We start from the raw sequence: 25,397 nt of genomic DNA on the forward strand, positions 1-25,397 counted from the left end.
GCATTCACCATATCCGGTCTCCCAGGACCCCGCATTCACCATATCCGGTCTCCCAGGACCCCGCATTCACTATATCCGGTCTTCCCGGACCCCGCTTTCACTATATCCGATCTCCCAGGACCCCGCATTCACTATATCCGATCTCCCAGGACCCCGCATTCACTATATCCGATCTCCCAGGACCCCGCATTCACTATATCCGGTCTCCCAGGACCCCGCATTCACTATATCCGGTCTCCCAGGACCCCGCATTCACTATATCCGGTCTCCCCGGACCCCGCATTCACTATATCCGATCTCCCAGGACCCCGCATTCACTATATCTGGTCTCCGAGAACCCCGCATTCACCATATCTGATCTCCCAGGACCCTGCATTCACTATATCTGGTCTCCCCGGACCCTGCATTCACTATATCTGATCTCCCAGGACCCTGCATTCACTATATCTGATCTCCCAGGACCCTGCATTCACTATATCAGGTCTCCGAGGACCCCACATTCACTATATCTGATCTCCCAGGACCCCGCATTCACTATATCTGGTGTCCCACAGAACATGGAAATGCAATTATTTTAGTAAATATAAACTGCTAAATACCTTTTCTCATCAGCAGTTAGAGCAGTTTTGTGACTTCAGCAGAGCACTGGTCAAAGCTTGTAGGAGGAGTTTTCTTTCTGCTCTAGGAGGATGCAAAACCCCTGACCTCTATCTGGACAGTGCTGATTGGCCCTGTACTGATCACATGTAGCCAAAAAAAACTCTAGCAATACACACCAAACTGAGCATGTGCCCACGGGTTCAGTCTCTATCAGATGGTCATTTCAACAAGAGGAGGGGCAGAGAAGAAAGGGTCAAACAGCCTTTTTACACAATTCTTTTTGTTTCTAATGGTTGAACTGGATGGACTTTTGTCTTTTTTCAGCCAGACTAACTATGTAACTACACGAGGAGGCATTGCTTACTCTTTTACCTGTTTAACATTTTCACACCAGCACAGGTTTACGTTACACTGGGACTGAGCCTGAAGAAGTGGCTACTAACCCGGAGTGGATTCTCATTCAGATAAGGAGGCTCTCCCTCTATCATCTCTATAGCCATGATGCCAAGAGACCAGATGTCCACTTTAGGGCCATAAGCTTTCCGTGTGACCACTTCGGGGGCCATCCAGTATGGTGTGCCGACCATTGTGCTGCGTTTATTGTGCTCTGGGGTGATCTGGGCACAGAAGCCAAAGTCAGCTGGAAACAAGAAGAAGAAAAAGATACGTCAACAGGTTTAATACATACCATTCAAAACATCATACCAAGATTCTTGGTCGTCAGTTATCAATGTCAATGCATATGCATTACTAACAAATGGATGACAATATTAGGTGCTTATATGCTAATGATCGGATCTTTTTGGAATAACAGGCTCGCTAGCTGTAATGTCTTTTGTTGGCAGAAAGATGTTATTGAAGCCATGCTCTTGGAGTGTGTTGTTGTACAGTCTGTAAAGAGACAGTTAAAAGTGGTTGTAAAGGCTCAAGGCTTTTTTCATTCTATGCATCAAGGTAAAAAACCTGTGTGCAGCAGTGCCCCCAGCCCCCTCAATACTTACCTGAGCCTCATCACGATCCAGCGATTAGAATGACAGCCTTGGCCATCGCGGGTCTCTGCCTCCTCATTGGCTGAGACAGCAAGCGGGAGCCATTGGCTCCTGCTGTTGTCAATCACATCCAGTCAGCCAATGAGGGGGGGGGGGTTGGGGGCCAAGTCACAGCTCCGTGTGTGAATTTGACACATGGAGCAGCGGGTGCCCCCATAGCAAGCTGCTTGCTGTGGGGGCACCTGGCAGAAAGGAGGAACCAGGAGAGGCTGCGGGGGACCAAAGAAGAGGAGGATCCAGGCTGCTGTGTGCAAAACCATATAAGTATAGACATATCTGTTATTTTACAAAATTTTTTATTTTTTTTTAAATATACATTTAAAATCGCTTTAAGCTGCCAATAGATTGCAATTTGGCTGGTTCAGCAAGAACCAGACAAATTTCGATCAGTGTGTGGCAGTCCCTGCTTAACAGAAGTCGATCATTTTCATACACCGATGAATGTATTCTGACAGCGCAGAGCCCCGTCTGAGTACAATGTCCTGGCTAGGGAAAGGTACCCCCCATCAACCTTGTTTATGTAGAAGGAGGAATCTACGGGCAGCTTTAGTTTCCTAACATGCTACAGATTCTACAAGAGAGTCTAGGCTGTAGACAACCGGATACAACTCCAATAGCATGTTTCTAGTCTTTGACTATCGTTTGTAGTGTGTTTTCAATCCTTGACATCTCCCATAGTGTATCTGGAGCGTTTGACCGTCATTCCCAGTGTGTCCGCAGTCCTTTATCATCCTTCCTAGGGTGTCTGCATCTTGACATCTTCCTTAGTGTGTATGCAGCCTGACTATATGCTATAGCATGTGTGCAGCCTTTGACAATATCCCATTAGTGTGCTTACTCCCATGACATGTTTACAGTCTCTGATCATCTCTCATAGCGTGTCTAGTCTTTGGCCATCTCCAGTAGCGTAGGTTTGACCATCTCCCAGAATATAGTCTTTGACCATCTCCCATAGCGTGTCTACACTCTTTGACCATCTCCCATAGCGTGTCTACAGTCTTTGACCACCTCCCATAATGTGTCTACAGTCTTTGACCACCTTCCATAGCGTGTCTACAGTCTTTGACCACCTTCCATAGCGTGTCTACAGTCTTTGACCACCTTCCATAGCGTGTCTACAGTCTTTGACCACCTTCCATAGCGTGTCTACAGTCTTTGACCACCTTCCATAGCGTGTCTACAGTCTTTGACCACCTTCCATAGCGTGTCTACAGTCTTTGACCACCTTCCATAGCGTGTCTACAGTCTTTGACCACCTTCCATAGCGTGTCTACAGTCTTTGACCACCTTCCATAGCATGTCTACAGTCTTTGACCACCTTCCATAGAGTGTCTACAGTCTTTGACCACCTTCCATAGAGTGTCTACAGTCTTTGACCACCTTCCATAGAGTGTCTACAGTCTTTGACCATCTTCCATAGAGTGTCTACAGTCTTTGACCATCTTCCACAGCGTGTCTACAGTCTTTGACCATCTTCCACAGCGTGTCTACAGTCTTTAACCACCTTCCATAGAGTGTCTAAAGACTGTAGACACGCTGTGGAAGATGGTCAAAGACTGTAACCACCTTCCATAGAGTGTCTACAGTCTTTGACCATCTTCCATAGAGTGTCTACAGACTTTGACCATCTTCCACAGCGTGTCTACAGACTTTGACCATCTTCCACAGCGTGTCTACAGTCTTTGGCCATCTTCCACAGCGTGTCTACAGTCTTTGGCCATCTTCCACAGCGTGTCTACAGTCTTTGGCCATCTTCCACAGCGTGTCTACAGTCTTTGGAAGGTGGCCAAAGACTGTAGACACCCTGTGGAAGATGGCCATAGTGTGTCTACAGTCTTTGGCCACCTTCCATAGGGTGTCTACAGTCTTTGGCCACCTTCCATAGGGTGTCTACAGTCTTTGGCCATCTTCCTTAGTGTGTCTACAGTCTTTGGCCATCTTCCATAGTGTGTCTACAGTCTTTGGCTATCTCTTATGGTGTGTCTGCAGTCTCTGACCATCTCTTGTACCATGTCTACAGCCTTTGACTATCTCCAACAGTTTGCCTGCTTTGACCTTCTCTAACAGTGCATCTGCAGCCTTTGACTATCTCTTATAGTGTGTCCGCAGTCTTTAAAAATATTCTTTTGCATGTCTGCAGCATTTGACACCTTTCTTTTGCAATATTATTATTTGTGTCCCTTTGGTGATGTCAGGGGCCACAATTGAGGCCCCCCATATAAAAAAAAAAGTTGACCACCATAGGTGCAGAATGTGGCAGGAGTTCCAGGGAGATGCAGTTACCAAGCACCTCTTTGAAACCTCTTTAGGTGATGGCAAAGGCAGCCACAAGGCCAAGTAGGTCAGAAGTACCGTGTTTGGACCAGTGCAGTAAAGCCTATAAATACACATACTTAGCTTGACAGATCCATCCATGCCCAGCAGGATGTTGTCGCTCTTGATATCCCGATGAATGACTTGGTTGGCGTGCAGGAACTCCAGGGCCTGCAGACACTAAAGACAGAAGAGGAATGTCAGCCATGCAACAAGGGACAGACAATTTTTAGAAATTAAATGGACCCTACCAGCAAAACAATAAATAGCAAGCTTGGTCGCTAAAAGAAAAAAAGCTAGACTGTAAAAGCAAAGTAATGATACTTTTCGACTCTGACCTTCATCCTGTTGCAGTGCTTTGGTGGTCAATACTTCTCTGCACACACAAGTGCTATCTGTCCTCCTTCCAAAACAGTTTATTTACCTCTCTGCTTACAGCCGCAATCTGTCCTTCATCCATCAGAGTTTCGGTCACGACATCGGTGAGTGAGCCACCAGCCAGGTACTCCATCACAACCCATAACTCATCCCCGACCAAGTAACTGCAAGGATCAAGGCCACCCTTAATCATACTACGTACAGATTTGATACTTCATTTCATGCATTCCATAAAATATTGTTCATTATGATCACAATTACAAATGTTGAGAGGAAAAAAAGGTCAAGAAATTTATACATAGACAGTTATCACCCCATTACAGGAAGTGACTGAACAAAGAGCTGGATCACCAGGGATTTTTGAATGAACCCTGAAGACTCACAAATACTAAAAACAGCTTTCAAATGACATTAACATTTTGGATTTTTAGCAGTTGGGTTTAGAAATGCTTTAACATTCTCAGGGCACGGGAACTCTGTTCACCATGATCCTGGGGTCTTCACATATACCAGCAGCCAGCACTCTTGGTGTCTGGTTCCGCAGGCAACCAGTTAGCTCCACCAAGGTCTATGGGGAATTCTCTGGAACCTTGCTTCCTGAAGAGCAGATGCGTATAGGTTGGTAAAGAATTCAGGATCTGGGTAACAGAAGTCCTCCTTTAAAGTGGTTGTAAACCTCAGACATGAAATATGAACAAAGTATATCCCTCTATAGTGTGTATTTGTCTCATTCCAGAACACTAAGTGTCATTTCAGTCTGCTGCCTCCCTCTGCTATCTGCATGAGTCACTTCTGACAAGTTTTCCTGACACCTAGAGAAAAATGGCGAGGAGGAGGGATCTCCAGCAGATTGACAGCCTCAATTCTGTTCCTCTGTGTGTGTGTGTGTGTGTGTGTGTGTGGGGGGGGGGGTGTTATAAATTCTGGACTTTAAATGGATGTAGAGAATAGAATACTGCAGATAAACAGGTACAACTTTTGTAGGAGGATTTATTTAATTCCTTTGTATCAACCCTGTACAAATCATTAGTAAGACCTCATCTGGAATATGCAGTTCAGTTTTGGGCACCAATTCACAAAAAGAACATTGGGGAACTGGAGAAAGTACAGAGAAGGGCAACCAAACTGATAAGAGGCATGGAGGAGATCAGCTATGAGGAAAGATTAGAGGAACTGAATTTATTCTCTCTTGAGAAGAGGAGATTAAGGGGGAATATGATCACCATGTATAATACATAAGGGGGGATATGATCTCCATGTATAATACACAAGGGGGGATATGATCTCCATGTATAATACACAAGGGGGGATATGATCACCATGTATAATACACAAGGGGGGATATGATCTCCATGTATAATACATAAGGGGGGATATGATCACCATGTATAATACACAAGGGGGGATATGATCTCCATGTATAATACACAAGGGGGGATATGATCTCCATGTATAATACACAAGGGGGGATATGATCACCATGTATAATACACAAGGGGGGATATGATCTCCATGTATAATACACAAGGGGGGATATGATCTCCATGTATAATACATAAGGGGGGATATGATCTCCATGTATAATACATAAGGGGGGATATGATCTCCATGTATAATACATAAGGGGGGATATGATCACCATGTATAATACATAAGGGGGGATATGATCACCATGTATAATACATAAGGGGGGATATGATCTCCATGTATAATACATAAGGGGGTTATGGTCTCCATGTATAAATACATCAGTGGTTCATATAGTGAACTCGGTGTAGAGTTATTCCCCCTGAGGTCATCACAGAGGACAAGGGGGCACTCTTTACATCTGGAGGAAAAGAAATTTAATCTCCAAACGAGGAAAGGTTTCTTCACAGTCAGAGCTGTGAAAATGTGGAATAGACTCCTTCAAGAGTTGGTTCTGGCCAGTTCAGTGGATTGCTTTAAAAGGTCCTGGATTCTTTCTTAGATACACAGAATATAACTGGATATAACATTTATAGGTAAAGTTGATCCAGGGAATATCCGATCTCCTCTCAGGTGGGGGGAAGGGGAACAGGAAGTAAGTTTTTTCCAAGCAGGAGCAAATTGGATCATGCTTTGCTGGGTTTTTGCCTTCCTCTGGATCAACTGTGGGTGTAGGATTATAACTGTTTTTTTTTTTTTTTCATGGTTGAACTGGATGGACTTTTGTCTTTTTTTCAGCCAGACTAACTATGTAACCTGAGGCCAGTCACTTCACTGGTTATATGTAGAAGTTTGCAACCATTTTAAAGCCCAACTACAGCCATTTTTAATTCAGGAAGAGTCAGAACTGTGTCTTCAGCGGGGAGACTTTCTCTTCCCATCCTGTTCATGTGATGCCTGCAAAAGGAAGGGTTGTCACCTACCAGAAGTGTGTTTGTTTACCCCATTGGAGAGACTTCCCGTCATTTCTTGTCCTCATAATAAGTAATCTCCCCAGTGAGGCATAGACGGGAACAGGGGCGGACGGACCATTTGGGAACTCGGGCACTGCCTGAGGGCCTGGGATCAGTAGGGGGCCCCATGAGATGCCCCTGGTACCTTTTTCATAGGCTTTTTTGATTTTGGGTAAGGACACAGGGGCCCCATGATCCCCTATTGCCTGGGGGCCCCATGAGTTGTCAGTCCGCCTCTTGACGGGAATAAATACCTGGGGGACAGGTTGCGTCCAGAGGTACTTTTTATATTAAAAAGCCAATATGTTTCAGGAGCTCTAAAAGTCCTCCCTTCATCAGGGCTACAAAGGATTATAAAAAAGTATTTAATATAGAAGGCAGACCAGTGGTTGTCAAATTATGAGCTCAAATGTGGTCCCCCGACATTACCAAAAGGGCCTCACATATATGTAATGCTTGAGAGGACTGTCAGAAACGGTAGACCTAATAGAGGAAATGAGGGTCAGAGAGTGTGGACATCTTACATTTTCGGCTGGGGATGGCTGCAGAAGACAATATGAATCTGGGAACATGTTACATGAGGCTGGTAGAGATCAACGCTTTCAACCCAATCAGTGTTCCCACTACAGACTGCTGAGGTCCAAGGGCCACACATCATATAGTGAAGGGCACCAGCGAGTTAGACAATGTTTTTTGTATCCAATGTAATCTTTTGTACCATCCAAACTGAATACATGTACTTTTATGTAATCTGATGAAGAGGACCTGCAATGAGCTGGACAATGTTCTTGTGGAATGTGAGCTCCTTGGATGGCAGCGAGTGACGTTACCGGCTCCTCTAGGATGTGGATGGAAGCCAGGTCAGAAAAACGTGTTTCTTTTCCCCCCTAAAAATGCATTTTTTAACTTTACAGATTTGATTAGGAGTCTTCTATCCAGGGGGTGATGAGTTGTCAGCAAAGCAGACCTTCATTGTTCTGCCAGGTCCACTCTAACAAATGTTGATTATCAATGCTCAGAAGTGAATAAATCAGAGCTCCTATTTAGGATTGGAGACGGGTTTGGGTGATGCCTATATGAAACTATAATCCCTGCGCCTACAAGCATCTTCCTACCTTCTAACCCAGGGGTGGGCAAACTTTTTGACTTGAGGGCCGCAATGGGTTCATATATTGGACCCGGGGGCCGGACCAAGAGTAGATGAATGATGTGTATGTGTCATCCATAGTAAGTATAGTAATATTCCCCCATAGTAAGCATAGTAATTAATCCCCCATAGTAATTAATCCCCCATATAGTAATTCATCCCCCATATAGTAATTCATCCCCCATATAGTAATTCATCCCCCATAGTAATTCATCCCCCATATAGTAATTCGTCCCCCATATAGTAATTCGTCCCCCATATAGTAATTCGTCCCCCATATAGTAATTCGTCCCCCATAGTAATTCATCCCCCCTATAGTAATTCATCCCCCATAGTAATTCATCCCCCATATAGTAATTCATCCCCCATAGTAATTCATCCCCCACATAGTAATTCATCCCCCATATAGTAATTCATCCCCCATAGTAATTAATCCCCCATAGTAATTCATCCCCCATATAGTAATTAATCCCCCATATAGTAATTCATCCCCCATAGTAATTCATCCTCCACATAGTAATTCATCCCCCACATAGTAATTCATCCCCCATATTAATTCATCCCCCATATTAATTCATCCCCCATATAGTAATTCATCCCCCATATAGTAAGTCCCCCATATAGTAATTCATTCCCCATATAGTAAGTCCTCCATATAGTAATTCATTCCCCATATAGTAAGTCCTCCATATAGTAATTCATTCCCCATATAGTAAGTCCTCCATATAGTAATTCATTCCCCATATAGTAAGTCCCCCATATAGTAATTCATTCCCCATATAGTAAGTCCTCCATATAGTAATTAATTCCCCATATAGTAAGTCCCCCATATAGTAATTCATCCCCCATATAGTAAGTCCCCCCCCTGTGTCAATTCACTTACCTTTGGTCCGCGCGTTCCTCTCGTATTCCCGCGCCGTTCTGGTCTTCAGGGAGGACTGTGAGAGGAGTTCGTCACGCTGCCCCGCCTACATCCTGGCTGCCCCGCCTACATCCTGACAGCTGCAGAGTCCTGACGTCCGAGAGGAGGGAGGGGGGGCGGCCATCCGAGAGGGGGGGCGGCCATCCGAGAGGAGAGGAGGGGAGGGGAGAGGAGGAGAGGAGGGGAGGGGAGGGGAGAGGAGGAGGAGAGGAGGGAGGGGAGCGGGCGCCCGGCACACAGGAGAGCCGCATCTAAATTTGTAAAGAGCCGCGGCTTGCCGACCACTGGCCTTGCGGGAGCCTAGCTCCGCGGGCCGGATTAAAAGGTCTGCCGGGCCGTATACGGCCCGCGGGCCGTAGTTTGCCCATTGCTGTTCTAACCATTCCTATTGGCCACAGAAGCTGCCCATCGCAGAGAAAGGCCAATAGGAATGTATGAGGCTGAGGCTTACCAGCAAGCACTGACTCTACCCAGAACCTGTGGACCTACGCTTGTCCAAACGGCTCGGCTTTTAGCGGACAGGAAGGTTAAGAAGGCCATTGCAGGTATGAGGGCCACCTTTCCCCAGTGTCCCTTTAAATGGCTGCATCCCGGATGTGTGGTGCTCCAGCTCCTCTCGTTCCCCCTGGACTCACCTGTCCAGATAGTTGACAATGTTCGGGTTCTTGTTTTCCCTCATCACAAGGATCTCATTGATAATTAGCTCTTTCTTCGGCTGCTGCTGAAGATTCATCTGTTTAATAGCCACCTACAAGGAGAACACAAGGATCTATGAAAAGCTCCAAGCTTAGTTGAAGCTACAAGTCTTCTTAAGAGTCACCTAAAGCTCTCCTCCCACAAGGGTCCCTTTGGATCTGGCCATATATGGCTAAACTTGACACAATTGTGCATTTTATTAAAGAATTATGTTTGTAAAGATTTTTTTGCTAATGGTGCCAGGCTCCTTTACTAGTTCCAAACCATGATCAGAACCTCAGCTGTTTCCAGTACAATGGATATTTGATCAATTTTTTTTTTTTTTTAAATCTCAACTCTGGAAAACTTGAAAATTCCTCCTTGTGTAGGGGCTGCAAGGATTGACTTCTCATTTAGGTCTAGGAGACATAGAAAAGATAAATTACTTACCCGTTCCTCTGGTCTTCGCAGCATCTTTTCCCATAAGCTCCAGTGGTCTAAGGTCCCGACGTCATCAAGACCGATGCAGGATCTATAGCCCTACAATGGACATCATGATGCCGAGGTACAATCTACCAAGGAGCAATAGGGGAGCACCATCTGTTGGGGAGCACCAAGAAGCATAGGGGAGCACTGTCTGTCAGGGAACACAAAGAAGCACAGGGGAGCACCATCTGTCGGGGAACACCAAGAAGCATAGGGGAGCACCGTCTGTCGGAGGAGCACCAAGAAGCCTAGGGGAGCAGTCTGTCAGGGAACACCAAGTAGCATAGGGGAGCACCGTCTGTCGGAGGAGCACCAAGAAGCCTAGGGGAGCAGTCTGTCAGGGAACAACAAGAAGCATAGGGGAGCACCGTCTGTCGGAGGAGCACCAAGAAGCCTAGGGGAGCACCGTCTGTCAGGGAACACCAAGAAGCAGAGGGGAGCACCGTCTGTCGGAGGAGCACATGTAGGGGAAAGTCAAAGCAGTTTTACTTTCCTGATCAAGGTAGGATTTTCAAGTTTTTGAATTGGTAAGCTGCAATATGTTTGCTTTTGGGTTTAATACTGCTTTAAGGTTCCGGCTGTCAGTGACCAATGGGAAGTGAGAGATAATCTCCCCAGTGGGGGTCACAGAAGGCAGTAGAAAAAACAAACTAAAATTAAATCCATAAAAGCACGCACGCACGCACGCACGCACGCACGCACGCACACACACACACACACACTAGAATACTTTAAACTATATCCATAACTATATACCAATAAATATATACAGTGGATATAAAAAGTCTACACACCCCTTTTAAAATGTCAGGTTCCTGTGATGTAAAAGAAATGAGACAAAGATCATTTTTTTTCAGAACTTTTTGCACCTTTAATGTGGCCTATAAACTGAACAACAAACTGAAATCTTTTAGGTGGAGGGACATAAAAATAAAAAACTAAAATAATCTGGTTGCATAAGTGTGCACACCCTTACACTAATACTTTGTTGAAGCCCCTTTTGATGTGATTCCAGCACTCAGTCTTTTTGGGTATGAGTCTATCAGCATGGCACATCTTGACTTGGCAATGTTTGCCCGCTCTTCCTTGCAAAAACACTCCAATTCTGTCAGATTGTGAGGGCATCTCCTGTGCACAGCCCTCTTCAGATTTTCCATCGGATTCAGGTCTGGGCTCTGGCTGGGCCATTCCAAAACTTTCATCTTCTTCTAGTGAATCCATTCCTTTGTTGATTTGGATGTATGCTTTGGGTGGTTGTCATGCTGAAAGATGAAGTTCCTCTTCATGTTCAGCTTTCTAGCAGAAGCCTGAAGGTTTTGTGCCGATATTGGCTGGTATTTGGAACTGTTAATAATTCCCTCTACCTTGACTAAGGCCTCAGTTCCAGCTGAAGAAAAACAGCCCCAAAGCATGATGCTGCCACCACCATGCTTCACGGTGTGTATGGTGTTCTTTTAGTGGCGTGCAGTGTTATTTTTGCGCCAAACATATCTTTTGGAATTATGGCCAAAAAGTTCAACCTTGGTTTCATCAGACCATAACACATTTTCCCACATGCTTTTGGGAGACTTCAGATGTGTTTTTGCAAAATTTAGCCGGACTTGGATGTTTTACTTCATAAGAAAAGGCTTCCGTCTTGCCACTCTACCCCATAGCCCAGACATATGAAGAATACGGGAGATTGTTGTCACATGGACCACACAGCCAGGACTTGCCAGATATTCCTGCAGCTCCTTTCATGTTGCTGTAGCCCTCTTCGCACCTTCCCAGACCAGTTTTCTTCTCGTCTTTTCATCAATTTTGGAGGGACATCTAGTTCTTGGTAATGTCATTGTTGCACCATATTTTCTCCACTTTATGACTGTCTTCATTGTGTTCCATGGTATATCTAATGCCTTGGAAATTCTTTTGTATCCTTCTCCTGACTCATACCTTTTAACAATGGGATCCCTCTGATGGTTTGGAAGTTCCCTGCAGACCATGTTTTTTGCTGTAGGATGCGACTAAGAAAATGTCAGTAAAGACCTACTAGAACTGTTGAACTTTATTTGGGGTTAATCAGAGGCACTATAAATGATGGCAGGTGTGTACTGACTCCTATTTAACATGATTTTGAATGTGATTGCTTAATTCTGAACACAGCTACATCCCCAGTTATAAGAGGGTGTGCACACTTATGCAACCACATTATTTTAGATTTTTATGCTTAGCTTTCCCCCCTAAAAGATTTCAGTTTTTTTTTTCTCAATTGAGTTGTACAGTTTATAGGTCACATTAAAAGGTGGAAAAAGTTCTGAAATTTATCTTTGACTCATCTTTTTACATCACAGAAACCTGACATTTTAACAGGGGTGTGTAGACTTTTTATATCATGTAACATATATATATATATATATACCTGTAGAATACTTGAAACTATATCCATGACTAAATATCAATAAATATACATTTTTTGTTGCCTGCAGAATACTTGAAAGTGGTTGTAAACCCTTACCCATAGGTAAAAAAAATACTCCTACATAAGTTGTACCTTTTTATTTGCAGACACTTGTCCTGTACCTCCCTGTAAATCTCAGAGGTGAAAAGGATTTTCCACAGACTCACAAAGCAGGGGGCGGTGAGCTGCAGTTACACGCTGTACAAGAGCTCTGAGAGCTGACTAGAGGGAAGGGATACACCCCCTTTATACAGCACACAGGAACAGAGCTAAGGCTGTCAATCACAGGCTGTGTGCTGAAGCTCCCTCCCCTGTCACCATTTATTTCTTGGTGTTAGGAAAACTTGTTAGAAGTGATTCATGCTGACAGCCAGGGGCGTATTTACCACAAGGCAATTGCGTAGGGTGGCATTTTTCAGGGGGGGCAGCACCTCTCACTAGGCCAGGGGTAGGCAACCTGAGATCCGCAGGACTACAAGTTCCATCAAGCCTCTGCAAGTCACAGCTGTAACTGTCAGTTTTTTAATCTTTGCAATGCCGCAGGTTGCCTACCCCTGCACTAGAAGAAGGAATGGAAGAAGGGACACGTACGCCATGGGAATCAGGTGGGATACAAGAGAGGGTGTGGGCTGTTTGATGGTGTAGGAAGAGCCTGACTCTCCTTCCCGGGGGGGGGGGGTTAGTGGAACACTTTCCCGGGTAAGGGGCAGGGGTGTTGTTGGTCAATGTCAGGCTCTCTCCACAGGAGGGGGAAGGGGGGGGGGGGGTGTTGGCCCATGTCTGGGGGGGCAGACTATTTTTGTGTTGCCTAGGGCAGCACAAAACCTAAATACACCACTGCTGACAGCAGAGAGAAATGACAGTGCTTTGGACAGAGGCAAGTAAACCTCATAAAAATATGTGCTTTGTTCAGATTTCATGTCTGAGGTTGACAACCACTTTCATTTTCAGAGAGACCAGCAAACACGGCGGCATAGGACAAGCGCGCTCTGTGTCAATGAAGAAAGCATTACCTCCTGACCAGTGGCCACTTCCACGGCAATGTATACGGTTCCGGATGCCCTGTGTGTGAGAGACAACACTCCACGTTATTCCAGTTTATATATTCAGCATCCATATCACTTCTCACAGCTCCATGTCTCATCTCATACAAACAGGTACACTTTGGATGATTCTGGATAAATGATCAGGAAACCAGCAGCAGTTCTCTTTTAGCAATGACATAAAACTGGATCATCCAGAGGAAGCCTGTAAAACCCGACACATACAAACTCCATGTGGATATTGGGATTGGTAGGAATTGAATCACAGTGTGAACCAGGGGTGGACTGACCATTCGGAAACTTGGGCACTGCCTGAGGACCCGGGGTCAGTAGGGGGCCCCATGAGATGTCCCTGATACCTTTCATAGGCTTTTTTGGGTGTGGTATGAGTGTGGGCGAGGACAAAAGGGCCCCATGATCCCCTATTGCCCGGGGGCCCCATGAGCTGTCAGTCCGCCCCTGGTGTGGACCACTTTTTTTTTTTTTTTTTTTTTAAGTTGTTAGCCAGCTTGCAAGCAGATTCTGCAGCAAAAAGAATATCTCCCACTGCGATAATGAGTATAAATACCTGTAATAAAAAAATGTATTACATCACCAATCTTGTCTCCAAATATCACCCAAACCGTGCTCTCCGCTCCTCGCACGACCTCCTGATCTCTAGCTCCCTTGTCTCCTCCTCCCATGCTCGTCTCCAGGACTTCTCCAGAGCTTCCCCCATTCTCTGGAACTCTCTACCCCAATATATCAGACTATCACCTACTCTGCTCACTTTTAGGCGATCTCTGAAAACCTATCTCTTCAGGGAAGCCTATCCTGCCCTCAGCTAATAATGGAATCTTCTACTCTTCCAACCAGTCCATCCCACACAGTTACTCCCTTCTGTACCACTAGCCCCTCCCTCCTAGATTGTAAGCTCCCAGGATCAGGGCCCTCCTATCCCTCTTGTATTGAACTGTATTGTTGCTGTATTGTCTCCCTCCATAATGTAAAGCGCTGAGCAAACTGTTGGCACTATATAAATCCTGTATAATAATAATAATAATAATATTGCAAGTTACTAAAATTATTATTATTAGTCAGGATTTATATATTATTATTATACAGGATTTACAGTTGCAAGAAAAAGTATGTGAACCCCTTGGGATTACGTGGAGTTTTGCATGAATTGGGCATAAAATGTGCATTTTGCAGGAAAACGTACGACCATCTGTCCGCCAACTGAAGCTCCGCAGAGGATGGGTGATGCAACAGGACAATGACCCAAAGCATACAAGTAATTCAACAAAACAATGGCTGCAACAGCACAGAATACGCCTTCTGGAGTGGCCCAGTCAGAGTCCTGACCTCAACCCGATTGAAATGCTGTGGCATGACCTTAAGAGAGCGATTCACACCAGACATCCCAAGAATATTGCTACACTGAAACAGTTTTGTGAAGAGGAGTGGTCCAAAATGACTCCAGATCGTTGTGCAGGTCTGATCTGCAACTACAGGAAACGTTTGGTTGAGGTTATTGCTGCCAAAGGAGGGTCAACCAGTTATTAGGTCCAAAGGTTCACATACTTTTTCCTCCCTGCACTGTGAATGTTTACATGTTATGTGCAATTAAACCATGGCAACATCTAATGTTTGTGTAGTATTATGTTCAGCAGACTGTGTTCTTCTATTGTTGTGACTTAGATGACGTTCAGAGCACATTTTATGCCCAATTCATGCAAAACTCCACGTAATCCCAAGGGGTTCACATACTTTTTCTTGCAACTGTATATATTATTATTATAATACAGGATTTATATAGTGCCAAGAGTTTGCTCAGCGCTTTACAATATAACGGGAGACAATACAGTAACGATACAGTTCAATACAAGAGGGATAGGAGGGCCCTGATCCTTGGAGTTTACAATCTAAGAGGGAGGGGCTGGTGGTACAAAAGGTAATAACTGTGGGGGATGGACTGGTTGGAGGAGTAGAAGATTCCATTATTAGCTGAGGGCAGGATAGGCTTCCCTAAAGAGATAGGTTTTCAGAGATCGCCTAAAAGTGAGCAGAGTAGGCAATAATCTGATAGATGGGGTAGAGAGTTCCAGAGGATGGGGGAAGCACTGGAGAAGTCCTGGAGACAAGCATGGGAGGAGGAAACAAGGGAGCTAGAGAGTAAAAGAGACTAAAAGGTCCGTAGTTATCTCCGGTAGTTCTACAACGCACTTCTGGGCAGATCGGACAGCGCTGCGGCATTCCGGACAGACGCCATATGTGCCCAGGCCGAGCGCTGCCCAACAGGAACACAAAGGAACATTCATGCCGAGAGTGTAAGCAGCGGCATTCCCGGGCTGTGAGAGAATGCAGCATGTCCACCGGCCCGTGACCGGCTCGCAGGAATCTGTGTGCAGGCTCTGTGCCAAGGGGAGCGGAACAATGAATGAGCCCCCTCCTTCCCGGTGACACCAGACGCTGCGAATCCTGGTAGGGAAGATCGCGCTGGATGCGTCCTCAGTACAAATCCTAATGTGCCGGGTGCAGAGTGTTCAGAGTGGGAAGTCACACCTCGTTATGGGTCGTGCTAATTGAGTGAGAGGATCAACACCGGCCCCTCCGCCAGGAAAGTCTGCTGCTGGTCTATAGAAGCCGCGCTCACTGAAAGGGAAAGTATTCTGCATTCTCATCACACAAATGTTCCACCTTTTATTGTAATATTTACACCATACGGTCAGTCCACCCAAAGGTGATGATTCAGTTATAGGTGGAGTCAGCTGAGAATGTGTCTTCAATACCCCAGCGGTATTCTTCTCCAGCCCACCTAAGAAGTTTCAATGCTCCCGCCCACCTCTGGGTGTTCCGGCTCCGTTATCTCCATAATAGAAAATCAATTTTAAAAAATACAGTAGGGATGGTGGGACCTGGGACCTCAGCACAGGGATGGTGGGAACCCCTCATAATGGGCACAGAAAGTGTACAGACCTGGGAACTCAGCACAGGGATGGTGGGAACCCCTCATAATGGGCACAGAAAGTGTACAGACCTGGGAACTCAGCACAGGGATGGTGGGAATCCCTTATAATGGGCACAGAAGGTGTACAGACCTGGGACCTCCGCGCAGGGATGGTGGGAACCCCTCATAATGGGCACAGAAAGTGTACAGACCTGGGAACTCAGCACAGGGATGGTGGGAATCCCTCATAATGGGCACAGCAGGTGTACAGACCTGGGACCTCAGCACAGGGATGGTGGGAACCCCTCATAATGGGCACAGAAGGTGTGCAGACCCGGGAACTCAGCACAGGGATGGTGGGAACCCCTCATAATGGGCACAGCGGGTGTACAGACCCGGGACCGCAGCACAGGAATGGTGGGAACCCTTCATAATCAGCACAGCAGGTGTACAGACCCGGGAACTCTGTACAAGGATGGTGGGAACCCCTCATAATGGGCACAGCAGGTGTACAGGCCTGGAAACTCGGTGCAAGGAATGGTGGGAATCCCTTAAAATGGGTACAGAAGGTGTATAGAGTCGGGGCACAGCACAGGGATGGTGGGAATCCCTCATAATGGGCACAGCAGGTGTACAGACCTGGGAACTCAGCACAGGGATGGTGGGAACCCCTCATAATGGGCACAGCGGGTGTACAGACCCGGGACCGCAGCACAGGAATGGTGGGAACCCTTCATAATCAGCACAGCAGGTGTACAGACCCGGGAACTCTGTACAAGGATGGTGGGAACCCCTCATAATGGGCACAGCAGGTGTACAGGCCTGGAAACTCGGTGCAAGGAATGGTGGGAATCCCTTAAAATGGGTACAGAAGGTGTATAGAGTCGGGGCACAGCACAGGGATGGTGGGAATCCCTCATAATGGGCACAGCAGGTGTACAGACCTGGGAACTCAGCACAGGGATGCTGGGAACCCCTCATAATGGGCACAGCAGGTGTACAGACCCGGGAACTCCGTACAAGGATGGTGGGAACCCCTCATAATGGGCACAGAAGGTGTGCAGACCCAGGAACTCAGCACATGGATGGTGGGAACCCCCTATAATGGGCACAGCAGGTGTACAGACCCAGGAACTCCATACAAGGATGGTGGGAATCCCTTATAATGGGTACAGAAGGTGTACAGAGCCGGAGGCACAGCACAGGGACGGTGGGAACTCCTCATAATGGACACAGCAGGTGTACAGACCTGGGAACTCAGCACAGGGATGGTGGGAACCCCTCATAATGGGCACAGCAGGTGTACAGACACCATGGATGGTGGGAGCCCCTCTCATAATGTGAAGATATTAGGAAATATCCTTTATCATTGATCACCAAATGAAGGCAAACAGCGGAGGGGAAACCTCAAATTTGGCTTCAGAGGTGGAAATCCACTTTAAAGAGCCGATTGTTTGGCTGTAAGTATTGTGTCAGTGATTCCAGTCTGCACTCACAGCAGGAAGTGGAATCCACACCATACGGGTTTACAAGTCACACAATGACAATCACCGGATTTACTAAGAGGTGTAATGTGAGAGGCGGCCAGGTTCATCCCAGGTGTGGCTGGGACTGAATATGGACTTTGTATGGGGATATCTGATATGCCTGAGGCAGATGGAGAGGAGTTTCGGGGTGAATACAGGGCCAGACATTACTCATTCACCGAGGCCAGGCTGCCTTAAAGAGTCCCTGTCAGCAACTTAGAAATGGGTAAAAACACACAAAAAAAATCCAGAATTTCAAATGTTCACTTGCGGTGTTCCACTTTTCCATAAATTATGTTTTTGCTCACTTACATTGTACCTCCGAACTTGCTTGAAATAGGACTTCTCCAGAAGAGTCGATACCCTGAGAACAGCCCCCCTCCCTCCTTGCATGTCACAGCCCTCTTCTCTTCTGGGAGTGTCTGTCTGTACTGGCCCAGCTCCTCCGCCCCTCCCCTGCCATACACAACCTTTCCAGAAGCAGCCAGGGAACTACTACAGAGCAGTGGTTTCCAATTTCGGTGCTCAAGTACCTTCAACAGGTCATGTTTTCAGGATTCCTTTCACCTTGCACAACATCAATGGCTTGGTATTTTTTTGAATGAGAAAAAATCCCAAAACATGGCTTATTGGGGGTGTTTGGGGAATGAGTCTGGGAAACACTGCTTTTGAGTGTCACCTGAGTGCCATCCAAGGTGGTGGCACCCAGCAGCAGTCTCATGGCTTTTGCAGGTCTACACAAGGGAGGCTCTTACAGGTGAATCTCTGTGCACAGAATTTGCTTTGCTCATACATGAATACCAATCATATAATTTTTTAAAATTAAAGTGTTAATAAACCCAGGACCCCACATTCACTATATCTGCTCTCCCAGGACCCTGCATTCACTATATCTGGTCTCCCAGGACCCCACATTCACTATATCTGCTCTCCCAGGACCCGGCATTCACTATATCTGGTCTCCCAGGACCCCGCATTCACTATATCTGGTCTCCCAGGACCCCGCATTCACAATATCTGATCTCCCAGGACCCCGCATTCACAATATCTGATCTTCCAGGACCCTGCATTCACTATATCTGGTCTCCCAGGACCCTGCATTCACTATATCTGGTCTCCCCGGACCCTGCATTCACTATATCTGGTCTCCCAGGACCCTGCATTCACTATATCTGGTCTCCCAGGACCCCGCATTCTCTATATCTGGTCTCCCAGGACCCCGCATTCACTATATCTGATCTCCCAGGATCCTGCATTCACTATATCTGATCTCCCAGGATCCTGCATTCACTATATCTGATCTCCCAGGATCCTGCATTCACAATATCTGATCTCCCAGGATCCTGCATTCAGTATATCTGGTCTCCCCTGACCCCACATTCACTATATCTGATCTCCCAGGACCCCACATTCACTATATCTGATCTCCCAGGACCCCACATTCACTATATCTGATCTCCCAGGACCCCGCATTCACTATATCTGGACTCCCAGGACCCCGCATTCACTATATCTGGTCTCCCAGGACCCTGCATGCACTATATCTGATCTCCCAGGACCCTGCATGCACTATATCTGATCTCCCAGGACCCCGCATTCACTATATCTGATCTCCCAGGACCCCGCATGCACTATATCTGGTCTCCCAGGACCCCGCATTCACTATATCTGGTCTTCCGGGATCCTGCATTCACTATATCTGATCTCCCAGGATCCTGCATTCACAATATCTGATCTCCCAGGATCCTGCATTCAGTATATCTGGTCTCCCCTGACCCCACATTCACTATATCTGATCTCCCAGGACCCCACATTCACTATATCTGATCTCCCAGGACCCCACATTCACTATATCTGATCTCCCAGGACCCCGCATTCACTATATCTGGACTCCCAGGACCCTGCATTCACTATATCTGGTCTCCCAGGACCCTGCATTCACTATATCTGGTCTCCCAGGACCCTGCATGCACTATATCTGATCTCCCAGGACCCTGCATGCACTATATCTGATCTCCCAGGACCCCGCATTCACTATATCTGGTCTCCCAGGACCCCGCATTCACTATATCTGGTCTTCCGGGATCCTGCATTCACTATATCTGATCTCCCTGGACCCTGCATTCACTATATATGATCTCCCAGCACCCTGCATTCACTATATCTGGTCTACCCGGACGTTGCAGTCAGAATGGGAGGAAGCAGCGCAGGAGGAGTACAATCAGCATAGAATGGGTAGAAGGAGTACAGGAGGAGTACAATCAGCAGAAGATGGATGGAAAGGGCACAGGAGGAGTACAATCAACAGAGGGTGGATGGAAGGGGCACAGGAGGAGTATAACCAGCAGAGGATGGGTGGAAGGAGGAGTACAATCAGCAGAGGGTGGATGGAAGGGGCACAGGAGGAGTACAATCAGCAGAGGGAGGATTGAAGGGGCACAGGAGGAGTACAATCAGCAGAGGGCGGATTGAAGGGGCACAGGAGGAGTACAATCAACAGAGGACGGGGATGAAGCAGCACAGGAAGAGTACAATCACCAGAGCATAAAATAAAGCAGCACAGGAGGAGTACAATCAGCAGAGATGGGGAGGAAGCACCACAGGAGGAGTACAATCAGCAGAGGACGGGTGGAAGGAGCACAGGAGAAACACAATCAGCTGAGGATGGGTGGAAGGAGCACAGGAGTAGTACAATCAGCACAGAATGGGAGGAAGCAGCACAGGAGGAGTACAATCAGCAGAGGATGGGAGGAAGCAGCACAGGAGGAGTACAATCAGCAGAGGATGGGAGGAAGCAGCACAGGAGGCGTACAATCAACAGAGGGTGGATGGAAGGAGTACAGGAGGAGTACAATCAGCTGAGGATGGGTGGAAGGAGCACAGGAGGAGTACAATCAACAGAGGTTGGATGGAAGCAGCACAGGAGGAGGAGTACAATCACCACTGGGATCACCGCTGTGCATACATCTCACCCCTAAGGTCTTTGAGAGACATAAAAGCTGCTAGGTAACCCACCAATGTTCAATCCAGAACTGAAGGTTGAAGGCACTTGTATTATATTAAAAAAAAAAAAAAAAAAAATGAATATACTAACCCTTGCCCAATCTTCTCGAACCTCGTGTATTTTTTCTTTGGGTCTCCCACACTTACAATGGTTCCTGTAAAACCAGATTAAACAATGTTAAAGGACAGCTAAATGCGCATGGCAGACTCTTCAGCTCCATCTGCTGGAGGTCCCGCCTCACCAAAACTTCTCTGTGCCCTATTGTCCTGCCTCACCAAATCTTCTCTGCGCCCTATTGTCCTGCCTCACCAAAACTTCTCTGTGCCCTATTGTCCTGCCTCACCAAAACTTCTCTGTGCCCTATTGTCCTGCCTCACCAAATCTTCTCTGCGCCCTATTGTCCTGCCTCACCAAAACGTCTCTGCGCCCTATTGTCCTGCCTCACCAAAACTTCTCTGTGCCCTATTGTCATGCCTCACCAAAAAACTTCTCTGTGCCCTATTGTCCTGCCTCACCAAAACTTCTCTGTGCCCTATTGTCCTGCCTCACCAAATCTTCTCTGTGCCCTATTGTCATGCCTCACCAAAACTTCTCTGTGCCCTATTGTCCTGCCTCACCAAATCTTCTCTGTGCCCTATTGTCCTGCCTCACCAAAACTTCTCTGTGCCCTATTGTCATGCCTCACCAAAACATCTCTGTGCCCTATTGTCCTGCCTCACCAAAACTTCTCTGTGCCCTATTGTCCTGCCTCACCAAAACTTCTCTGTGCCCTATTGTCCTGCCTCACCAAATCTTCTCTGTGCCCTATTGTCATGCCTCACCAAAACTTCTCTGTGCCCTATTGTCCTGCCTCACCAAATCTTCTCTGTGCCCTATTGTCCTGCCTCACCAAAACTTCTCTGTGCCCTATTGTCATGCCTCACCAAAACATCTCTGTGCCCTATTGTCCTGCCTCACCAAAACTTCTCTGTGCCCTATTGTCCTGCCTCACCAAAACTTCTCTGTGCCCTATTGTCATGCCTCACCAAAACTTCTCTGTGCCCTATTGTCCTGCCTCACCAAATCTTCTCTGTGCCCTATTGTCCTGCCTCACCAAAACTTCTCTGTGCCCTATTGTCATGCCTCACCAAAACATCTCTGTGCCCTATTGTCCTGCCTCACCAAAACTTCTCTGTGCCCTATTGTCATGCCTCACCAAAACTTCTCTGTGCCCTATTGTCCTGCCTCACCAAATCTTCTCTGTGCCCTATTGTCCTGCCTCACCAAAACTTCTCTGTGCCCTATTGTCATGCCTCACCAAAACATCTCTGTGCCCTATTGTCCTGCCTCACCAAAACTTCTCTGTGCCCTATTGTCCTGCCTCACCAAAACTTCTCTGTGCCCTATTGTCCTGCCTCACCAAATCTTCTCTGTGCCCTATTGTCATGCCTCACCAAAACTTCTCTGTGCCCTATTGTCCTGCCTCACCAAATCTTCTCTGTGCCCTATTGTCCTGCCTCACCAAAACTTCTCTGTGCCCTATTGTCATGCCTCACCAAAACATCTCTGTGCCCTATTGTCCTGCCTCACCAAAACTTCTCTGTGCCCTATTGTCCTGCCTCACCAAAACTTCTCTGTGCCCTATTGTCATGCCTCACCAAAACTTCTCTGTGCCCTATTGTCCTGCCTCACCAAATCTTCTCTGTGCCCTATTGTCCTGCCTCACCAAAACTTCTCTGTGCCCTATTGTCATGCCTCACCAAAACATCTCTGTGCCCTATTGTCCTGCCTCACCAAAACTTCTCTGTGCCCTATTGTCCTGCCTCACCAAAACTTCTCTGTGCCCTATTGTCCTGCCTCACCAAAACTTCTCTGTGCCCTATTGTCCTGCCTCACCAAAACTTCTCTGGATATACCCACAGCTTAAAAATATAATGTAAGCATGATGGGTGTTGCAAGCCGCCCACCTGCCATATTACTGCTAGGAAACCTAAAATAAAAGAATTATTCCTCATTTCAGGACATACACCAGGGGTTCTAAATATGAAGTTGACCAATGGGACAAAGGGAATGCTTTTCATGGCTCCGCCCATATAACATAAACACACAATATTAAATAGTGCCACGTGTTAAGCGTGACGATACGCGTTGGCGGTGACGCACTTCCGGTCGGACTCCTTCTTTATTTACATTGGACACCCATGCAAGTACATCTGATCTGAGGGATCAAGTGGCTGCAGCCACCTTATGTGCCTGAAGAGGAGATCTGCTGCCCTGTGAGCCTGTGCTGGAATCTGTACATGAGGGGAGGTCAGTGTGGAGAGCTGTGGAGGATTACCTACTATTAAGGGTCTATGCGTTAGTGATCCTGAAGGCCTTATGACCCTGTGCGGGTCGCAAGAGGGAGGTGAGCGGGCAATTCAGCCATTTTTGGATATCTCTGCACATTTATCAGCACATTTTTTTTTTACTTCTTCAAGAATTTCTGTGGACTTTATATATGGTTTTTTGTATATTCTCAGGTGTTTTACACCTCACGGGACTTTATATATTCATTCATTTATTCATGTTTGTTTGCATGATCAGTTCTTAGTTTATGCGTTTATTGGGATGCACGTGTGTTTTGTGTTATATGGTGGGAACTGATTTTTAGTTCTGGTGGGAGGTTTTTCTAGCACATTGAGTCCTGTTGTGACTTACTTGTTTGATTTGGAGCACTATTGGATCCCATTGGATTACTTGGGGCACCATTTATGTTATTTGGTCCTTTTAGGACCTCGTATTAAAATAAATCCTACCTCCTCCAAATTCACCTAACCCAAAGGAAAAGTAAATCCTATCCTCCGACTATAACCAACTCAGCAGTAAAATAGAACCTACCCCCAAATAAACCTAACCCAAAAGAAAAATTAATCCTACCCCCAACTATACCTTACCCAAAGAAGAATAAATCCTACCCCCAACGATACCTTACCCAAAAGAAGAATAAATCCTACCCCCAACTATACCTTACCCAAAGATGAATAAATCCTACCCCAACTATACCTAACCCAAAAGAAGAATAAATCCTACCCCCAACTATACCTTACCCAAAAGAAGAATAAATCCTACCCCCAACGATACCTTACCCAAAAGAAGAATAAATCCTACCCCCAACTATACCTTACCCAAAGATGAATAAATCCTACCCCAACTATACCTAACCCAAAAGAAGAATAAATCCTACCCCAACTATACCTAACCCAAAAGAAGAATAAATCCTACCCCCAACTATACCTTACTCAATGAAGAATAAATCCTACCCCCAACTATACCTAACCCAAAGAAGAATAAATCCTACCCCAACTATACCTAACCCAAAAAGAAGAATAAATCCTACCCCAACTATACCTAACCCAAAAGAAGAATAAATCCTACCCCCAACTATACCTAACCCAAAAGAAGAATAAATCCTACCCCCAATTATACCTAACCCAAAGAAGAATAAATCCTACCCCCAACTATACCTAACCCAAAAGAAGAATAAATCCTACCCCCAACTATACCTAACCCAAAAAGAAGAATAAATCCTACCCCCAACTATACCTAACCCAAAAAGAAGAATAAATCCTACACCCAACTATACCTAACCCAAAGAAGAATAAATCCTACCCCCAACTATACCTAACCCAAAAGAAGAATAAATCCTACCCCCAACTATACCTAACCCAAAAAGAAGAATAAATCCTACCCCAACTATACCTAACCCAAAAGAAGAATAAATCCTACCCCCAATTATACCTTACCCAAAGAAGAATAAATCCTACCCCCAACTATACCTTACCCAAAGAAGAATAAATCCTACCCCCAACTATACCTTACCCAAAGAAGAATAAGTCCTACCCCCAACTATACCTTACCCAAAGAAGAATAAATCCTACCCCCAACTATACCTTACCCAAAGAAGAATAAATCCTACCCCCAACTATACCTAACCCAAAAGAAGAATAAATCCTACCCCCAATTATACCTTACCCAAAGAAGAATAAATCCTACCCCCAACTATACCTTACCCAAAAGAAGAATAAATCCTACCCCCAACTATACCTTACCCAAAAGAAGAATAAATCCTACACCCAACTATACCTTACCCAAAAGAAGAATATATCCTACACCCAACTATACCTAACCCAAAAGAAGAATAAATCCTACCCCCAACTATACCTAACCCAAAGAATAAATCCTACCCCCAACTATACCTTATCCAAAGAAGAAGAAATCCTACCCCCAATTATACCTTACCCAAAAGCAGAATAAATCCTACCCCTGACTATACCTAACGCCGAAAAAAAGAACTCCTACCCCCCTGACTACACCTAACCCAAAAGAAAAATAAGTCGTACCCCCCCACCCCTCCCAACCATACCTAACCCAAAGTAAAATAAATCCTACCCCCCCAACTACACCTAATCCCAAAGTAAAATAAATCCTACCCTAACCCCCCCCCAAC

At 46.1% G+C, this 25,397-nt stretch overlaps 1 protein-coding gene across 4 annotated transcripts in view; it reads right to left on the reverse strand.

Moving 5' to 3' along the window:
• The window catches only part of LOC149450749 (serine/threonine-protein kinase PAK 1-like), a 130,532-nt gene that overhangs the window by 7,843 nt on the left and 97,292 nt on the right, over positions 1–25,397 (reverse strand). For all 4 annotated transcript variants that reach the window (XM_089691510.1, XM_089691508.1, XM_089691509.1 and 1 more), the window contains exons 8-13: positions 21,020–21,083; positions 13,441–13,489; positions 9,465–9,577; positions 4,387–4,504; positions 4,043–4,142; positions 1,044–1,240 (exon numbers count right to left, since the gene is read on the reverse strand). In XM_089691510.1, the coding sequence (XP_089547636.1) occupies positions 1,044–1,240; positions 4,043–4,142; positions 4,387–4,504; positions 9,465–9,577; positions 13,441–13,489; positions 21,020–21,083 (641 nt within the window). The remainder of the gene's footprint in view (positions 1–1,043; positions 1,241–4,042; positions 4,143–4,386; positions 4,505–9,464; positions 9,578–13,440; positions 13,490–21,019; positions 21,084–25,397) is intronic.

This window comes from Staurois parvus, unplaced genomic scaffold (genome assembly GCF_062004578.1).
Source record: "Staurois parvus isolate SC_StPar_1 unplaced genomic scaffold, SC_StPar_1.0 ptg000563l, whole genome shotgun sequence".
Lineage (NCBI taxonomy): Eukaryota > Metazoa > Chordata > Amphibia > Anura > Ranidae > Staurois > Staurois parvus.